The 19,361-nt window shown below is 39.8% G+C and overlaps 1 protein-coding gene across 2 annotated transcripts in view; it reads left to right on the top strand.

The window, feature by feature from the left end:
- The window catches only part of Lrriq3 (leucine rich repeats and IQ motif containing 3), a 91,798-nt gene that overhangs the window by 30,335 nt on the left and 42,102 nt on the right, over window positions 1-19,361 (top strand). For both annotated transcript variants that reach the window (XM_057793724.1, XM_057793725.1), the window contains exon 5: window positions 9,995-10,154. In XM_057793724.1, the coding sequence (XP_057649707.1) occupies window positions 9,995-10,154 (160 nt within the window). The remainder of the gene's footprint in view (window positions 1-9,994; window positions 10,155-19,361) is intronic.

The raw sequence follows: 19,361 nt of genomic DNA on the forward strand, positions 1-19,361 counted from the left end.
ACAAGCTTGTGTCCACTGTCATTTTCTCATAGATAGGAAACTTGGCCTTTGTTCCTAAAGCTGAAAGGGAGAAAGGAAATTGGGCACTGTCCATCAGTGCTACATAGTACATGGAAAGAAACAGAAAATCATATGTATTGTGTAGAACATTTGATTATATTTATGGAAAGGAGAAAACTGACATATTAAAGATTAAGCATCTGTCACATTAAGAGGAAAAACAAACTCTATTCAATATGAGTGTACATGAAGGTAATGAACATATAGAAGTTGAAGAAATAGAGCATAAATATACAGTGAACAATAAGGAATGTATGTAAAATCAGTAAGTCTACAATTTGTTCTTTTTGAAGAGCAATAAATAGATAATTCTCCAACAAGCGCAATAAAGAAAAGAGAAAGAAGAAATAAAGAGAGCAATATAATGAAGGTATGAGGACAGCAGAGACCAAATACAACAAAATGATCACATTATAACTGCTGTCTTTGTAGTTACTCTGTTTCTCAAAGTTCTTAGAAAGCAAAGACATACATCTTGTCTGTTGCTTGGAATGATCACACAACTGGATGAGAATTCTGCAGTAATGAAAATTGTAGGTCAGTCAGTCCTGGAATGCATAATGTGAAAACCTGGAAATAGTTTAGCATGAGATTCAGTGGTACATAAAGATCTAATACATAAGTTTATCCCAGGAATGCGAGGTTAGCTTAACAGAAATAACAATGGAGAGACAGACCAGTTTTGATCTGTCCATTGCTGTGTCAGCTGAACCCTGTGCAAACTGAACCATTTGGGTCCACGGTGCAAAAGTTCCATCCTATTTTTCTCATTTCGCACAGGGCAAGAAGACTTTGCAGGTGACTCATATGGCTTTGCTCCGTATTATCACTCTCAAGATTACCGTCAAGTAGTCTATCTGAGTGGGGAAGAGCACCTGCAAAGGACCAGAGAGTGCTCATCATTAGCTGGGAGTGAGACTCCTGACAGAAGTCAGCCAGAATACAGAGAAGTCAGTCCTAGACAAGTCTGCATCCTGCCTGTTTGAGGTCTGCATGAGTTCAGAAATGAATATTCCTTTGAGATTTTGCTAAGACCCCCAGCCCAGCTTGATATACAGGTATTACTAATGCACTAGCAAGTACAGGAAAATCATCTCAGTGTCTCAGAAAAATCATCTTATCTAATTTAGCACCCCTTTGAGGTTAAAATAAAATCAAGTAAACTAGAAATAAAAATTGACTTTTGTTCTGGGTACAGTTCAGTTGGTAGACTGCTTGTATGGTATTCCCAAAGCCCTAGGTTTGATCATCAGCATCACAGGAAGAGTCTCAGGCAGCAATCTAACTGAAGAACGTTTAACCAGGTCATCTGAGGATCCTTGCACAAGGTTGTACAATGCAGGTATCCTGCATCAGACAGAAACAGGCTGTCAACATTGTCTTCCATGTGCTTGGCTAATGGCTAGAAAAATCCTTGGGGAGCAAGGAAGTTCCAAGAGAACAAAGTTGGGATGTCAGCCAGCTGTGCATCTCTCAGTGAGCTCCACAAGATGATCTGAGCAGCCCATGCCATGGCTACATAGGGGTTGTTAGGTGTCTTGGTTAGGGTTTCTTTTGCTATGAAGAGACGCCATGACCATAGCAACCCTTTTGAAGGATATTTTTAACTGGGTGGCTCACTTGCAGTTTCAGAGGCTGAGTCCATTATCATCATGGTAGGGAGTATGGCGGCATGCAGACAGACAAGGTGCTGGAGGAATAGCTGACAGTGAGTCCACAACTTGGAGGCAACAGGAGGCTGACTGACAGTCATAAACTTCAGAGCCTAACCCCACAGTGACACACTTCCTCCAAAAAGGCCATACCTACTCCAACAATCCAGACCTCCTAAAGCTGCCACTTCCTTTGGGGGCCATATTTTTTCAAACCACCACTTTAGGAAAGAAGGAAACTGAGTCTCAAAACAAAACCACCAAACTACTAACAGAGGAAGACCATGGTATATTCAAGAATGAGTTGCTTTTGTTGTGTAATATGGATCAATATATGATTTGACAGGAAATAACACTTTGAGAGGCAGAGGCAGGCAAGGATTTTCTAAATAGGCCTCCAGTGACCCCAGAAATAAAGCAAACATTTCCATATAGGATTTCCTGAGATTCAAAAACAAAACAAATCAAAAACCTCCACCAACAATAAAACACTCCAAATAGAGAAAATGGTAAATACAATGAAGAGACAAATTACAGAATCGGAAAAAGAAAAAATTGCCAGATGATTAGTATCTAGAGTACACAAATAACTAAAACAAACAAACAATGCAAACCTGCTCTCAACCCTCCTAAAATCCGGCGAGTAAATAGGTCAATGAATTGACCAGGCAGTTCTCAAAAAGGGCACAAGTGACTAAAAACATGTGAAAACACCTTCAAGTTCTTCACCCACCAGAGGATACGATGAAAACAGCATTGAGTTTTCATCTCAAACCAGTCAGAATGGCTGTCTTCAAAAGATGGCAACCAAAGTTTCCAAACGCAGGCAGACAAGAAGACCCTATTAGTGAAGTGTAAATGGTTGGCACATTGGAAAGGAGTAAGAGACTTTCTTAGACTCACATGACCACAAGTCCTCGTCCTAGTGATGTGCATAGATACCTGCCCATCCATATTTATCATGTCCCTAGTCAAAATATCCAAAATATTGCATTAGTGAGGAATCTACCAATAGATCGGATGAAGAAAACAGAATATATTCACAATGAAGTTGTATTAGGTCATAAAGAGAAATAAAATTATGTAATTTCCAAGAAAAGGTAGAATTTGAGGGAAATAAGAATGACCCAGAAAGAGAAATGTTTCCTTTCATATGTAGAAACCATGTTTAAAACATAGAAAGCAGAAGAAACACTATTGTTAGTGATTGTAAGGAGACTGGACAGTAAAGGCTATGGGAAGCTGAATATGGCCAACATAAATGATATACACATGTAAAGTACATTAATGAGACACAGCATTTTGTGCAATTGATGCTAATTTAAATAACAGCATCCAAGAATTTTAACAAATTCAAACTTGTATTTTTCTTCAATAACGTATAGTTTGAAAAAAAGAATGACATGTTGTAACTGTAATCTGTCCTACTCTTTATTGGGTTCTCAAAACCTCAGTGAACAGCAAAAAAGACATGGGTGGAAAGAGCTTATGTGGACATACAGAACGTGATGAATGTGGTGCATCTCAAATCTGTAATCTCAGACTTGGGAGCTTCAGGAAAAAGGATTGAGGACAGTCTAGCAATCTCCAAAAACACAATGAGAAACAGATAGCATTAGAGAATGCATGCATCAGATAATGCTTACCTGCTAACTTTTATTAGTCATTAGCAATTCTTAATTAAATTTCTACTTCACCTTGTTTATTCTTTATGAGAAAATCATATAAAAGTATTTGGGCATAATAAAGTTTCCTTAATTATCTTGAACATTTGGTATGGCTTCAAGTTGACAGTAGCTTAGATTTAGTAGTTCTGGTTTAGTATTATAAGTCAGTTGTTCATATAAATCTCATCAATAACTTTTCTGAGGTTATTGACTTTTACGTTATATACATAACACTCATATGTTGTGAACCATGGGTAAATAAAGCCATTTTTTCTTTTTATCTACCACTGAATTGATCCCAGAAAGGTAATATTCTTGAGTCAAATTTTTATGGCAGTGTTAAGAAGATTTTGCAAATATGTCTCATAGGCATGGGGGACAGAGAACTTAAATACTCAATTCAGGTATATTTCAGAAAAGGAACTACATATACTGTATTTTAATTGTAGCATTTGAAAAACTTAAAAAGTGATGGAATTGGCCTAGGAGTGTGCACCATATCAAATAGAGGCATTGCCGTTTGGCAGCTTTATGATGCTGTGTTCATAGAGACTGTTCTGTTACATTGTAACATCATCAAAGCAAGTACATGCCTTCCACAGCTATGTGCTGATTTCCACCTTGTCTTGATGTAGACCCACTCTAGTGATACCAGCTAGTCTAGGATGACTTGGAGAAACATCCTGATTCTTCATAAGTTGAGTGGGTCTTCTGTTGCAGCAACATCAGAAAGACAAACACAAGTGTTCTTGCAGACAATGAGAATTTTATCCTCTTGGTTTTAGATCATTCTCTAGAAAGCATACATTCAGGAAGAGGAACTGATTTTGATGACACTAGATCATATGACTTAAACCTTTTGTCTTTGGGAAAGTGGTATAAGTGAATATACATTTGTAGGCGGAGGCTGCTCGTTCATTTCCTGATCACTCAGATCTGAATAATCACACAGAAGCTATATTAATTATAATACTGTTTAGTAATAGCTTAAGTGTATTTCTTGCTAGCTCTTATATCTTAAATTACCTGTTTCTTTTATTCTGTGTATTACCACAAGGCTTATGGTTTACTGGCAAGGTTCTGGGGTGTCTGTCTCCTTCAGCAACTATATGGCATCTCCCTGACTCTACCTACTCTCTCTATATAAATTTCTGGTTGGATTTTCTGCCTGACTTTACCCTGTTAAGCTATTGGCTGAAAGCAGTTTCTTTAAAAACCAATGGCAATAAAACATAGTCACAGCATACAGAGGTGACATCATGCATTTTCCAAGGTCTTAGTTATATTGGACACAAAAATGTTGATTAATACAGGTATTGTGCTGATTTATAAAATGTGAATTCCGTTCAGTTTCGGATGGACCATACTATCGCCACAGGCAGGATAATTTGGTGCCATCAGTAGAACTGTGTATTGCTAGAATTTTCATCTCGAATACCCTCCAGGGACTTACATGTTGAGGCTTTACCATCAGCTGGCAACATTATTGGTTGAAGCTGAATAAAAAATAGTCTAGTGAAGCAAGCAGATCACTGGGGATGGTATCCATGTGGTGGGGTGTGCTGTGTGATGTTCTTGGGAGAGGTGTAGTCAACTGTCTGTTCACACCAGAGAGGTACCACTGACAGAGCAAGGAAAAAGCTCACTGAAGTATGGCATCATGAATAATTTGTTGGGATTACTTGCAGGAGTATGGATGCAGGGATTTACAGAAACATTCACTCATAGGTTTATGCACCACTGAACAGCCCACTGTGGCATGGATGACAGTTCATTAAAGATCTGGGCCTGGAGCTCCATGTCCAACTTGCAAGCAGCTTGATACACCAGAGCTTTCTCTTCTATACCTATTACTTATTGTGTGTAGCCTCAGAGTCCAATCCAGTAAGTCTTAACCATCTGAAATTCATGTGTCGTGGGATCCTGTGAGTTTCTGGAAACTTGGCTTGTGAGTCTTCCTCCTTCAGGAGGGGATGTTTCAATTCAGAAACAACTACACACAAGGTCCGTGAGGACCTGAATTCCTTCTTGCTCTTTCCTTACTGGTCACCAAGGTAAGCATCCTGGTCTACCACATGCTGCCCCATTTTGATGCTCAGCCTCATGTCAGGCCCAAAGCAGCAAAGCCACTGCCCATATATGAAAGCTTTGACATTGTGAGATGGAAATAATCTGTCTATAGCAGGCCTTTTTTGACTGCCAGCTCCCAACTCATGACACAGAGACTATGAGAGATCAGCCTTAGCTTAGACTTATTTCTAACTAGCACTTATGACTTTAATTAACCCATTTCTATTACTTCACATGCTGTCACTTGGCTTGTGGCTTTTATCTCTCCTCCTGCTTGTCCTGCTTCCTCTATGTCTGGCTGGTGACTCTAACTTTCTTTTTCCCCAAGACCTCTCTGTCTACAGAAGTCCTACCTAATCTCTTCCTTCTAGCTATTGGCCATTCAGATCTTTATAAAACCAATCACAGTGACACATCTTTACACATGTAAAGGAATATTCCACATCATTTCCCCTTTTTGTCTAAATAAAAAGGAAAGGTTTTAACTCTAACATAATAAAACTATGAACTTTAAGAATAATTATCAGGTAAGAATTACATTCACAATGTCCAGTACATTTGTATTTAGCAAATTCAGAGAAAATACTCCATTATCTATCCTCTGCTGATAAATCCAAACTTTTATACCTCATCTACTTACTATCATTACTAATGGAGTTTGTATATACAGCTCTCTATACTGCCTATCTTTCAATCTCATCAAAGATCCAAGAAGGATAGTTACCTGAGTAAAAAGGAAGTGCAGAGTAAGCAACTTATGAAGCTATGATAAATGACAGAACCTGTTGGAATTTGCAGATAAGTTTCATCTGCGACATTAGGGCATCCATCTTTGGCCTACATGCCTAGAAGATCTGACAGGATTTTTTGATGGACTGTTCTACCCTGCATTGACAAAGTTTGGCAATTGTTTTCTAGTATGTGTGTGTCCTGTTTGTCCAATTTGGAAAGCATACTGTCAGCAGTCTAGGCAAGGGCAGTTTCTTTCCCAAACAGCTAGCTTTTACCACAAAGAAAGGAAACTCCATATGAAGGTTCTTTAATGTCCATCATGTTCTCTGGAATAGATTGATGATGCCAGGAGCAGATGTTTCTCATTGTCATGAAAAAAAAAAACTTCTATTACTATAATGTTTTAAATTCCATATTCTGGAGACCTGTGTAGTGATGCCAGTGCTAAAATGACGATAAAAAGAAAGCCTCTAGCACGACTGAAATCTCTGTGACATCTTGTTGTTGTTGACTCTTTTGCCATGTGTGGTGGGCTGCTTTATACCACAAAGAAACTTTTCTGTATGATTTGTATGTTTGTAGAAAAGTATCAATTTAGTTTTCCTCAAATGTGATGTTTGAAAATTATAAGAGGCTTTCATGCTAAGATGACTACAGACATTTGTTCTGGGTTAGATATGGCTACTTAGAAATTAAAAGTAAGTGTCCCAGCAGGTGAGGAACTATTGATAACGCTTGTGGGGTTAGACTGGGGGAAGGAAGGGGTGGGCTAGTATTGACCCACTGAGTTAAAAGTCCCATTGGTTAGAGGAAAAGAAAAAAATATATAATTTACCAGTTGAAAGGCCTCATCAGGGATGCAGAATAAATAAATAGCAGTTGAGTCTGTCCTATTATAATTGAAACCAAACCTGAACTCACGGATACCCACTGTCCTGCATCTCATCTTGTACACAAGAGTGACACAGACATAGTCTTTGAACGTTATGGCAGATTTAAGTGACATTATTAAGTCAGTAGGAATGGTAAGTAACCCTGATTTAAGATTTTCTCATTAAGGATTTGTCTTTGGGATAACACAAAAGCTCACATCGACAGTATGTGAGCCTTGTAAGCACTTTCACTGGAGATGCTTTGTACTTCACCCTGAGTGTCCTTGCTTTGGTTCTTTATGTGGAGATATGATCCTTTAACCATAGTCTTTTGTGGACTTTTATCATAATGCTTATTTCAATGCAGGTCTATTCTTGATCCACTCTAGTAAAATGTATTAATTGTTATTGTACTCTCTGGCAATGGAATCTTATTTTTTTCTTACATTTCACCTTACTAAAATCTCTGTTTAAAATACACTATCCTCATATGCAGGCACTGTTTCTCTAGAAATATTAATGTCCCTGACTTTCCAGAGCTGGCTGTATTACCAGCTCCTTTCTAGGAGAGTTCATATTTTTACTTCTTTGTCAGGACATTTTAGATTATGCAATGTAACACTTAGGGTGCTGTACCACATGTATAGTGTGTTCTTTACTGAGCAGGTTTTCTAGACTGTCTCAGCTAGTGTACCTACTGTGCTCAACATCCTGCACAATCTCTCTAGTCAGTTTACTTGGCAAGATCTAGACAGCTTTATGATTTCATGTTCTCATGCTCTGGTCCCATCCCTGGGAAAACTTTATTTCCTTTGCCTAGAGCAGGAATCTGAGGTGAAAGACAGCTTTCTTCCCAAGCAGGTTGCCAAGCTATGTCAGCCCCTCAGCTCTGAAGGCATCGCTGAGCTGCATGTCTCTGAGGAAGGGCAGCCGGTGCTCCAGTGATCTGTCCCTGATGCCTTTCCCACTGGCCAGTGCCTCGGACATGAGGCTATACTTTCTCATCTTGGGGGAAGCATCGCCCTGATGTGGATCTTGGCAGTGTTGGCGGCTGCACTTATTTCCCGTGGCACTGGGCTGGGTAAAGAAAGTATGCAGGTAGTGGCCTGGGTGACACCTATCCTTACACTGGACACTTGGAATTTCCTGAGTAAATGCTTGTTCTTTTGCCCTGAACTTTTTGAGAATTCTCGGCGTTCTTTTCCTTTTAGCCTTTCCTAGTTGTGGGGTCTCTCTCACAGTGCTTTGTATTTCCAGAAGTCACCAACCCAGCGTGACTTCTTCTCAGAGCTCTATGATTATTTTCAAACTCAGTGGCTGGCTTTATGTCTTGGATCAGCCCAAGTGTGGCTTTGCTGCACCAGTCATCTGCCTGGTCCATTGGCCTGACACTTCCTCTGGACAAAACACTTTCCTCCATTTCTCAAGTGCTGAGCCATGGTAATATAGTTAATGGTTTGTTTCTGCATAATTTGTTGGGGCATATGCAAAATAATTCCTTTCCCATGAAAATCCATGCTTGCATTTACATTTGACAACTGAATGATCATGAGAGATTACTTCAAAATTTCTCTTGTGGATAAACATGTTCATCTGGCTGCACCACTGGTTGCCCTTGGAAGTGAAGCCTAAGGGAAGACTGCATCCATCTGCTTAGCCTGCTCACGTGGTTACTGTGTTCTGTTTGCTTTCATGCACTCCTTTCCCCATGTGCTGTATGCAAGGGGAGCAAAAGGAACAGCTTTGGGAAGCTGAGTTGCTGCTCCAGAGAGGTGCACTGCAACTGTGAACGGGAAAGGTCTTACTACACCGTATACTAGCGCATTGGTAGGGAAGAAAATTGAGGATGGAGGAATAAATAGAGCTTGTTAATGATGTCGGAACGCCGTGTTGTTTGGATTGCTTTATTTCTGATATTGCTAAGGATCCATTTTCAACTTGGCTTATCATTTTAACAGATGATCTTTTTCTGTCGCATAGGATGGGTGTGTGCATGAGATTGACTTAGTTCACTTGGTATGCTTTCAGAGATTGTTAGTAGATGAAGCTTGCTCCCCTTGCTCTAATCTCTTCCACTTCCGTTTACAGTAACAGACTTTCCCTCCAGTCCTGTGTTGCTGTGCTGGGAGGTGTACGTGCATCAGTGTCTTCCCACTTTTTGCTGGCATTGCTGGCATTGCTGGCATTGCTGGCATCTCTTCACTAATACTGACCACTTCACTCTGTAATCAAAGGCAGGGCTGGCCTACCTTTTCCTTATGATTGTAAAGGATCAAATGGGAATTCTAACACAGTGTTGAAAAGGTTAGGTGAGAGAGGATACATCGGCGGTTACTTCTGCTCTTAGAGGAAAAAGTATCCAGTATCCTTAAATGTGATGCTAGTTTATAGATAGTGTTTGTGAGACGATACTCCACTAAATAATATAATAGGATTAAAAAGTAAGTGCAATTTACCTTGACTTTTGCTTATAAGTGTGACTAGCAGACATGTCCCAATTCTTTTTTTGCCTTAAGTTCTAAGGATATTACTGCTCTGTGTACTTCCTCTGTATTCACAATTAGGTCAGATAGAAACTTTAGGCCCAGCAACTCCCATGCTGCAGTGAAAGTCACTTCCCTAGAGTGGAGATAAGACCTGCCACTCATTCCTTGTTTCCCAGTGCCAACCCAGTCCTGCCAGCCCTTCCATGTCACATAAGGCACAGAGTGGAATATAAGGACTGGACATTTTTAGGTGTGCAGCCATTTTGCATCTTACTGATCATATAATGAACGTATGAATGTTAGTGGCATACCTTGCTTCATGAATAGCAATACGGTAAAGACAAATAGTTCACTGGACTCATCATCATGAATGCTAAGACACGGTTAGATCATAAGATGTTTCACTTTTTCATTAAGAAAAAATTAATAGTTGTTTTCTCCTCCCTTATATTCAGACCATATTTTACACGTAAAAGGCCTCTGCAGAAAATTATTAAGGTACTTGAAACAAAATGGATCTGCGTAGATGGAAGACATGAAGACAAATTTTTGGAGGATATCTTCCTTTTCAAGCCTGAATCTAATACAAAAGGGAAGGTTGCACACTGGAAACAAGTAAGTATAATTAGGTATGTTGACATGCTTATCATTTACCGTACTAGGGTTGTGGTCTATGTAATATTAATAAAATATCTTCAGTTTCACTTAAGTAATTTTCATTATGTCGCAAAGATTCTGGTTCAGAATCTGTTGGTGTCAGAAAAGTCACGTGATGCTAAGAACAGTATTGCACATTGCCTTAGTAGCTCCCCGAACCATTCTATAACCATGACAGTGTCTGCCTATGTATGACTCTTGTTTAATTGTTGGGAGTAGTGAGAATAACATGAAACCGCTTAGTTTTGAAATGTAAAATCATATTTATATTTAGCTTATTAAGGATTTGGTAATTTTAGTTTTATGTACAGTTTAACATTTATCCAGTATTTTTTGACAAGTCAGAAATTGTTTTGAGAAGACGGGCGGTGGTGATGCACGCCTTTAATCCCAGCACTCAGGAAGCAGAGGCAGGCGGATCTCTGTGAGTTCCAGGCCAGCCTGGTCTAGAAGAGCTAGTTCCAGGACAGGAACCAAAAAGCTACGGAGAAACCCTGTCTTGAAAAATCAAAAAAAAAAATTGTTTTGAGAAAAGAACAAGAAAGAGAAAGAAACTCACTTGATCTTGTTGAATGTCTATGATATTCTCGACACTGCGCTCTTTTGCTTCTGGATCGTAATTTATTCCCCAAGGGATAGGTGTCTTTATAGTCATCTTTGAACCCAGGTACTCTGACACATGACTTCTGTCTCCATTATTTTAAGGGTTTTGTTTTGGTTATATGTTAGGTAATGTTAGAGGTGACAATTCAGCAGTGTAGTAAAATCAACTGTGGTTGCTTTTGACAACCTCCAAAGTTCTCTGCTTGTGTTCAGCTGCGCCTGTGGACCTACCTACCTCTCTTGTCAACAGCCTGAGTGCCCTGAGCATAATGGGAAGAGCGTCCCCGCTGGGATTCCAGTGTCCCTGTGTGAACAGAGGCTGTGACTCCCGTCCACTCCTCAAATCTGATGGCAGTGGCTGGACTACAATGACTGTTTTAAAGACAAGTGTACCCCACCCTAATCCTGTCACCATTTCCTACTCAGAAGCCACTGTTCCCTATGTGAATTTGCTCCAGGGACAGGGCATGCCATAAACTTAGAGCTCACAGGCAGGACAAAACAAAAATAACAACAACAACAACAAAAAACAGGGTGGCATCTGCTTTGTCCAGAGACTCTCTCTTGGTGTTGTAAGCTGACCACCAACTTACTCTATGCTGATGACCAGTCAGGATGTGGTGCAATGCATATATGCACTTAGCACAAGTCACTATCACATGGGCGAAGAATTAGAGTAGCATCCATTATTTAAAGATCATTTAATATCTGTGAAGTTTCAGAGAATATAACATTGGTCTTGCAAACATCTTGAATATTACAACATTTTTGCTAAAATACAGAGTGCTTTAAATCTTTTCTGTATGACTAATAGTTTGTTAGCCATCACTGTTAATGACATGGAAGGCCCATTCCTTCATAGTTCATCAATCCTGTCTCATGTCCTGCCATTGTTTATAGTCATCATTCGCAAACCAGCCTACAAGCTGTGTTCATGTTTGTTTCTTAAAATAGTTGTAACTATTCTTGTCCGTTTCACTTTTGAGGAATTATTCATTCTATGCAAATTGGTCTTCAACCTTTTTCTGGCCAGAATGGAATTCTCCATAAGCTTTAATACTTTACTGTACCACTTCCTATCAGGTTCGTTTTGTCTTGGCATTTCGCTTATTAGGAATTCAGTAATAAAAGTTTCTTCAGAGCAAACCTGAGACAAACCAGGATCTGAGGTATAGGAAGTGAAACTGGTCAGAGACTAAGGAAAGGAGTGACGGAGCAGACACGTGATACAGGGAGTGAATTTCTGTAGATTCTGCCTGGAAAGCAGTAGGATGGGTAAGCAGAATGCACTCAAAATTCAATAATTCAGTCAAGCAACAAATGTCCAAATATGGTCCTGCCTGGGATTTAAAACTCATGACCAAATTATTTAAAATTTCTCCTGTCTTTGGTAACACAAAGACTGGAACCAGATAGAAGGAGGAAGTCAGATAACGTTCAGAAGGAAATATGAAGTTAGCATCCAGATTTTCTGGAAGAGACAGTGCATGACCCAAGAAATAGAAATTTGGGAGTCATGAGGGAAGTCCCTTACGAGACCATCAGCAACTGCACAAAGAAAAAGCAACAACAGCAGCAATAAAACAAACCCTGAGAGTCTGGGTCTGATGAAGTTAGGACGGGACAGTTTGGTCCCTGTCCCTGGCATTGCTGAGGGTGTGGCTGGGCTGCAGATTGGGTAGTGATGAGCTGCACACAGGTTTAAGGAGACTCAGATACCATGCTGAAAGATTTGAGGGAAATTTGGGTACTAATGTTAGGGTTTGGGGGGGCATGTTATTAAAACTATTTAAAATATCCTTTGGTACAGTCAATTTTGTTTTTCTTAGAAGTTACTGAGAAAAATTACACATAGGATTTAATAGCTACACAATAGTTCCTCCTGGAGGCTTCGGCCTCGTAAACTGACAGTAAGGTAGGAAAACTTGATTACTAGATAATCACTCCTTTCTTACGATGAGTGGACATGGTCTCTTAATGCTTGCAGAAGTAGGAATTTCAGGAGGGATATAATGTAAAAGGAAACCACACTCATTGAATGAAAGGGGGCAGATTAGCAGAGATGAGGGTAATGTTTGCTCTCCTCTTTTTACACGCACCCCTCCTGCCTGAAAACATGCTTAACATGGTTCATTGTTTGTTGAATGGAAAGGAAGACACCAGTGAGTCAGCATGTGACGGCAAGAGGCTCCTGCGTCTCTCACGGGGTGGAGGGTCTAGGTGCAGCTCATCTCTCTTCTGTGCATGTGAGACTCAAGGCGCCACCTCAGGACTGGGAGCATGAAAGGCGGAACATCAGTCACGGCGTCTCCACTGTCTCTAGTTATCATGCATGACTGTGGATAACATGATGCCGCTACTGCCCTAGTTCATTAGCCATGTGAAGAACAGGATCCACCATGTTTATAAAGGTCCACTTGCTTTCTGGATATTCTCTTGGTGAGATGCAGTTCTCTCCCTGCTATTACAGTAACTCTTATTTGTTCCCTGACCTATGAAAGCAGGGATTACTACCTCGCCCCGCTTATGGACAGATTACATCAAATGCTGTGAAGATGGAATCCTTAAGCGGGGCGGTAGTGGCGCACGCCTTTAATCCCAGCACTTGGGAGGCAGAGGCAGGTGGATCTCTGTGAGTTCGAGACCAGCCTGGTCTACAGAGCTAGTTCCAGGACAGGCTCCAAAGCCACAGAGAAACCCTGTCTCGAAAAACCAAAAAAAAAAAAAAAAAAGATGGAATCCTTAGTGCCACGTAGACCATGGTGGCTGCCAGTCAGATGAGGGTGTGTAATTTTGTGCATCTGAGAGCTCATTGATTGGTTGTTATTGTCCTAACTATTTTTACATGTGTCAAATTCAGATAAATGGGAACGAGAGAATGATTCTTATACTTGTGGTGAATGAGATGCACTGAATCTGTTCCCCACAGTTTCCTTTCTTTGTCTCACAGTGACATTGAGGTCACAGGCCTGCGTCACATTTCAGAGATAGGGAACTGCTCAGAACATCCTAATATGTGGGGTGTGTTCATATTTGGTCATCACTGAGTTAATTCTTACACTAGGAATATACTAAAATAGTTTTGGTTTTGGAGTTTTGCAAATATTTATGGTTCCAGATTAGAGTTTTTATAAAGTGTATGTTTTGATTTTTCTATTTCATACTTAGAGATTTTAAGTTATTTTAAGTTGATTTGATTAGTTCTTCAAGTACACATTAGGCAAAGATCCTTTATCTTTTTTTTCTCAAATCATAGTTTTAAATTTTTCATTATTTTAATGTATGGGTTAGACATCCAGGCATAATATTATATAGGTGTCTTCTGTCTCTCTGACTGTACTGATACTATCCCAGTGTTCCCCTCCTTGAATGTGATATGTGCTTTCTCCCCACACTCCCCACACTAATAAAGCCTTCTTACAGATACGCTGGTTTACATAGAGAGCAGGTGCTGTCTAAATACCACCATGTACTCCTTGGGGACTACAGGAATCATTCATAAATATGTTTACACACTGGATTAAAGCTTGGAACATTCTGGAACTTGTACTGTGTTTGCATTGCTGAAGTAAGCCGAGTTCGATTTCAGTTCTGTTTGAATGAAGTAGTCTTTTGTGTTTACTAGTTTTAGGATTTTTTAAATCTCTGTAGTCATAAATGAAGTTGCATCACTTTCTGTACCTGCCCTTTGAGGAGTCAGTGTCAGGACAGCGATCGATCTCCCGCTTAGGTTTTGCTGTGAGTATTCACTCTTTTTTCTTCTTATTTCTTTCATTTAGTTTCATCACAGCTGCAATTTTCTGTCCCTGCTCTCCTGCTGTTGGAACCCCCTGTCTCCCTGCTGCTCCTGCCTCCCCGCTGCTCCTTCCCCCCATCCACTCCTCTGTTTCTATTCAGAAAGGAGCAGGCCTCCCATGCATTTCCCTGATGGCTATGAATGTTGAACATCTCTTTAAGAATCCCAAACATTTGATAACCATCTTTTGAGAATTCTGTTTAGATATGTACCCCATTTTTCAATTGGATTATTTGGGTTGTTGATGTCTAGTTTCTTTATATAGTTTGGAAATCGACCTCTGTCTGATATGGGGTTGGTGACGATCATTTCCCATTCTGTAGGTTGCTGTTTTTGTCTTATTGTCAGTGTCCTTTGCCTTACTGAAGCTTTTCAGTTTCATGAGGTCCCACTTATTAGTTGTGGCTCTCAGTGCCTGTGCTACTGTTGTTCTATTCAGGAAGTTGTCTCCTGTGCCAATTCATTCAAGGCTACTTCCCACTTTCTCTTCGATGAGGTTCAGTGTGGCAGATTTATATTGAGGTGGTTGATCCACTTAGACGTTAGCTTTGTGTCTGCATTCTTTACATGCCAACATTCTGTTATGCCAGAGTCATTTGTTGAAGATTCTTTCTTTTTTTCATTGTGTAATTTTGACTTCTTTTTCAAAAACCGGGTGTTAATAGGTCTGTGAATTTACATCACAGTCTTTGATGCAAATCTATTGATCCTCATATGTGTTTTTATGCCACTACCAAGCTGTTTTCATTATTATAGCTCTATAGTACAGCTTAAAATCAGGGAAGGTGTTACCTCTGGAAGTTCCTGTTTTGTACAGTATTGTTTTAGCTATCTTGGTTTTTTGTTTTTCCATATGAAATTGAGTATTGTTCTTTCAATGTCTGTGAAAAATTGTGTAAACTTAAACTTATGACATTTTGGTTTTAAACTATTCTATTAAAGATCTGTTTAATGGAATCTAAATGCAATTGTTGGATGGATGTGACATCCTTCTGGAGATATCAGATGTAGACTGGGACACCTGAATAATCGCACAGAAACTATATTAATTACAACACTGTTTGGACAATGGCTCAGCTGTGTTCCTAGATAACTCTTACATCTTAAATTAACCCACTTCTACTAATCATATATCGCCATGAGGCCATGGTTTACCAGTAATATTCTGTCATCTTTCTCCTTCAGCAGCTACATGGCGTTTACTTGATTTCACTTACTCTCTCTATATCTCTGTCTAATTTCCTGCCTGGCTTTATGCTGCTAAGCAATTGGCCAAAACAGCTTTATTAATCAACCAATTCAACACATACACAGAAGGACGTCCCACATCAACTGAGGTTTCAGTTCTGACTTCATTTTGTCCCCAGAACTTTCCTCCTGTCTTCACTCTCTGCCCTTCCCCTAATGCAAATGTATTTACATAATGCAGTCCTGTCTCTCCCTTGGACATTTTCCCTTTCATCTAAATTAATTCATAAGGCCCATCTGTATATAACCTCTTTTGTTTGCTCTGGAGTTTTCTGAAGGTTATCTGGTGCATCTTTTCCCCATTAGGATTTAGTTTCTACCACTCCTTATTAGTTATTTTATGCTTTTTATCTCTCATTTATATCTGAATTATCATTTCTATAATATTTTTTCATTCTGTTATACCTCACTGAAGTGACTTAAGATTGTGTGTGAGTTACTATCTTTGACCAGCTTTGTCTGCAATGATGTCTAAAAGGAAGCAGTTCATGAAGGGAGTTGAATGACTTTAAGGAGGGCATACACTTTTATACCCATGTTTCTTCATGTTCCACAGAGTCAAGCACTAATTTCAACATGAGGAAGCAGCTTATTCAGTAACAACAGCATGGAATATAGAGACAATCTCCTTATGTTCATTATGTCAAGTATAGGTGACTCTAACATGGTAACATTGGTAGTCATGGTCTTTACATGTCAGAGTAAACATGGAATGTGCCCTGATCTGGTATGTGAGGGACGATGCTTCTGATTTATAGGATATGAGTCCTTTCCCAGGTCCTATAGGATGAGCAGATACCTACAGGCTTGCTTCAGTCTGAGGAGTGGGTCACTGTAGAGCTTTGATTTGAAACCCAAGGAGAACCTTCCTCATGTTGCATAAAATGATTACAGTTGATGCTGTGGCTTGTACAGTATGACCCACTTTCACCGAGGTTCAGTAACCCCATCACATCTGACCAGGTCCTAGTCAAAAAGTACAATTAGGAGCAGGGGGCTTGAGTCCAGAATCCATGGACTACAGAGGAAATATTTTCTAGGTGTTTCTGAACTTGTTGGAGTAACATCTGAATATATGTCAGTAATATTCTTATTTAAGGAGGGGTGCACAATTAAGAGCCCTTTCTTGGGCCTGCAAGGTGAACATAGTGATTGTGAAGTTGTAGACTCGATATCCATGCTCCTTGAGCTCCAGCCAAGAGGCAAGCCTAGCTCTAGGCTATGTAGAGTTCAGATTCTCAATCTGGGAACTGGGATTCATATCTGAACATGGTACATGAGGCACAAAACCCTTGGAAATGGTAAGAGAGTATGTAATGTCACAAAGTAATTCAAAATCACGCACATAATGCATCTGTGGTATTTCTGGTAGCTCCTGTCTGTTAACAATGTGTCTGTTAAAACTCAAGTGGTCAATTCACATTAAATGAATTTTGACTTAGAATTAATTAGTACATACAGAATTTCTAACAGTGATTGGAATGACCACTTTGATAGACTTTTGGTATCTTATACTCTATTTATGTGAAGCAGCTTCATTAGGATTGACGACTATAAAATCAAAATATCAATCAACTCTGGAAAACATCTGAGCCCTGATAAAACAAATATTCAGCCAGGATTTAATTGTTTATGTAAAAATAAATAAGCACACCCACCTCATTAATATATAAACTTAATCTAATTTTTAATAAATGGTAAAATTGAATTAAAACAAGTTGAATTGTCTTAAAATAAATTTGAATGATTTATTATTTGTAAATGCTTGCTTTGACTATATCTACATCGAGGTCTGTGTAGAATTTTCTCTAGTGGAGATGGCCTTGACCATGACAGCCAGGAGGAGAGCTGCTGCAGTGAGGGAGGAGAGGAGAGCTGCTCGGTGCAGGAGGAGGGCTGCTGCGGTGTGCTCTTTGCTGGGAGGGAGGCTTGGGGGTTAGTGACCTCGTTGCCGTGAGGATGAAGAGCACGGGCAGTCAGTCCTCTTACTGGTGCCAGGAAAAGCAGTCTGAGGCCTTAGCACCAGAGACCACAGTCCCAAGTACATGGCTGAGAAGGGGAGCTCGTCTAGCTCCTGTTGAATGAGCACTGTTGTTGGCCACGACAGGGTTGCTGGTAAGTGCACTGAGTAGTGGATTGACCTCTCACAGTGTATTGTGGACCAGCATGGGGAAGCTGGGTATGACCTGGGCTGTACCCACAGCACCCACTGGTCTTGAAGCTTCAGGATGCTGAGAAGTTTGTCCTCCCTGTTGGGAGCTGTGCACCAGCTCACAGCTTTTGTCTAGGCTGGGAGCTCCACTGCCTTCCCCTCCTCACCTCATTTCATTCCTGGGTTAGGAGAGGTCCAAAGTGGAAGTGCAGGGTGAGGTTAAGATGAGTCAGCTCATTCGCCTGGATTCCAACCCATAGTGGAAGTGCATGGTGATGTTAAGATCAGTCAGCTCATCCGCCTGGATTCCAACCCATAGACTACAGTTTTGGTTTGACAGTCTGCTGCAGCCATGGATGCTTCTGTTCTCACAGTTAGCTCTTATCTGACAGGGGAGGGCTTTAACATCTAGTTGCGGAGCCAGGACTGAAGCTGTGAATTTCTCATTTTATATGGCGTGAAATAGAAATTTGAATTTATTATTTTATATGTAGATGTCCAACTATCAGGCATCATTTCTTTAAAAAATATCACTGTTCCACCATTGCTATGTTGGGCTCTTGTCAGAATTCATGTCATAATACATGGGGATTTATTCCAAAATTGCAGATAATATTCATTTGAGGTATATGTCCATCTGTGTAAAAACTTTGACATTTCAAAATTTTATTAAAAATACCCTACTAAAGAAGAATACCAACAACTAAGGGTCTTTAGCTGTATAGACTCATCAGTGTCTCCTATTTAAACCTCAAACCCACTTTTATTTTTAAAAGGTGTTTTGTATTTTGTGTAGGATGTTATGTGTTTACTTATGTATGTGTGTGCGCATGTGTGTGGTTGTGCATATGTGTGTTTGTGAATGTGTGTGTGTGTGTCAAACAGAGAGCAACTTTGTAGAGTTGGTTGCCCCTTACTTGTTAATGCTTTGTGGGGATTGAGCTAGCTCAGGATGCGGGTTCTGTGGCAAGTGTTCTAACCCACTGAGCCATCTTTTCTTCTATAATTCAAATGTTGCATAGCAGTATTCTCAAGTTCAGAAGTTACCATACAAAACCACACATGTGCTATTTTACTTTCTTCTAAAAATTGTTCTTGAAAAATTTGCAATTCTCAGATTCATGGAAGGATAAAAATATATCTTACAGAAAGTTACTGATACTTGACAAATAGAAAGGCTATCTAATCCTAGAGGCAAATGGTACTTTTCTATTCATAGAAATGCTGATTTTTACCACTGATGGGTTACAAGGCACAGCAACTATAATGACTTTATATTTAATACAGCTTTTTTCCCACATGATTTATGGATTTTTGTGTGTCTGTGTGCTGACGTAAGTTTATAGCTGTAAATGTTAGTAATGGC

The sequence above is a fragment of the Chionomys nivalis genome, chromosome 18, assembly GCF_950005125.1.
Source record: "Chionomys nivalis chromosome 18, mChiNiv1.1, whole genome shotgun sequence".
Taxonomy (NCBI): Eukaryota; Metazoa; Chordata; class Mammalia; order Rodentia; family Cricetidae; genus Chionomys; species Chionomys nivalis.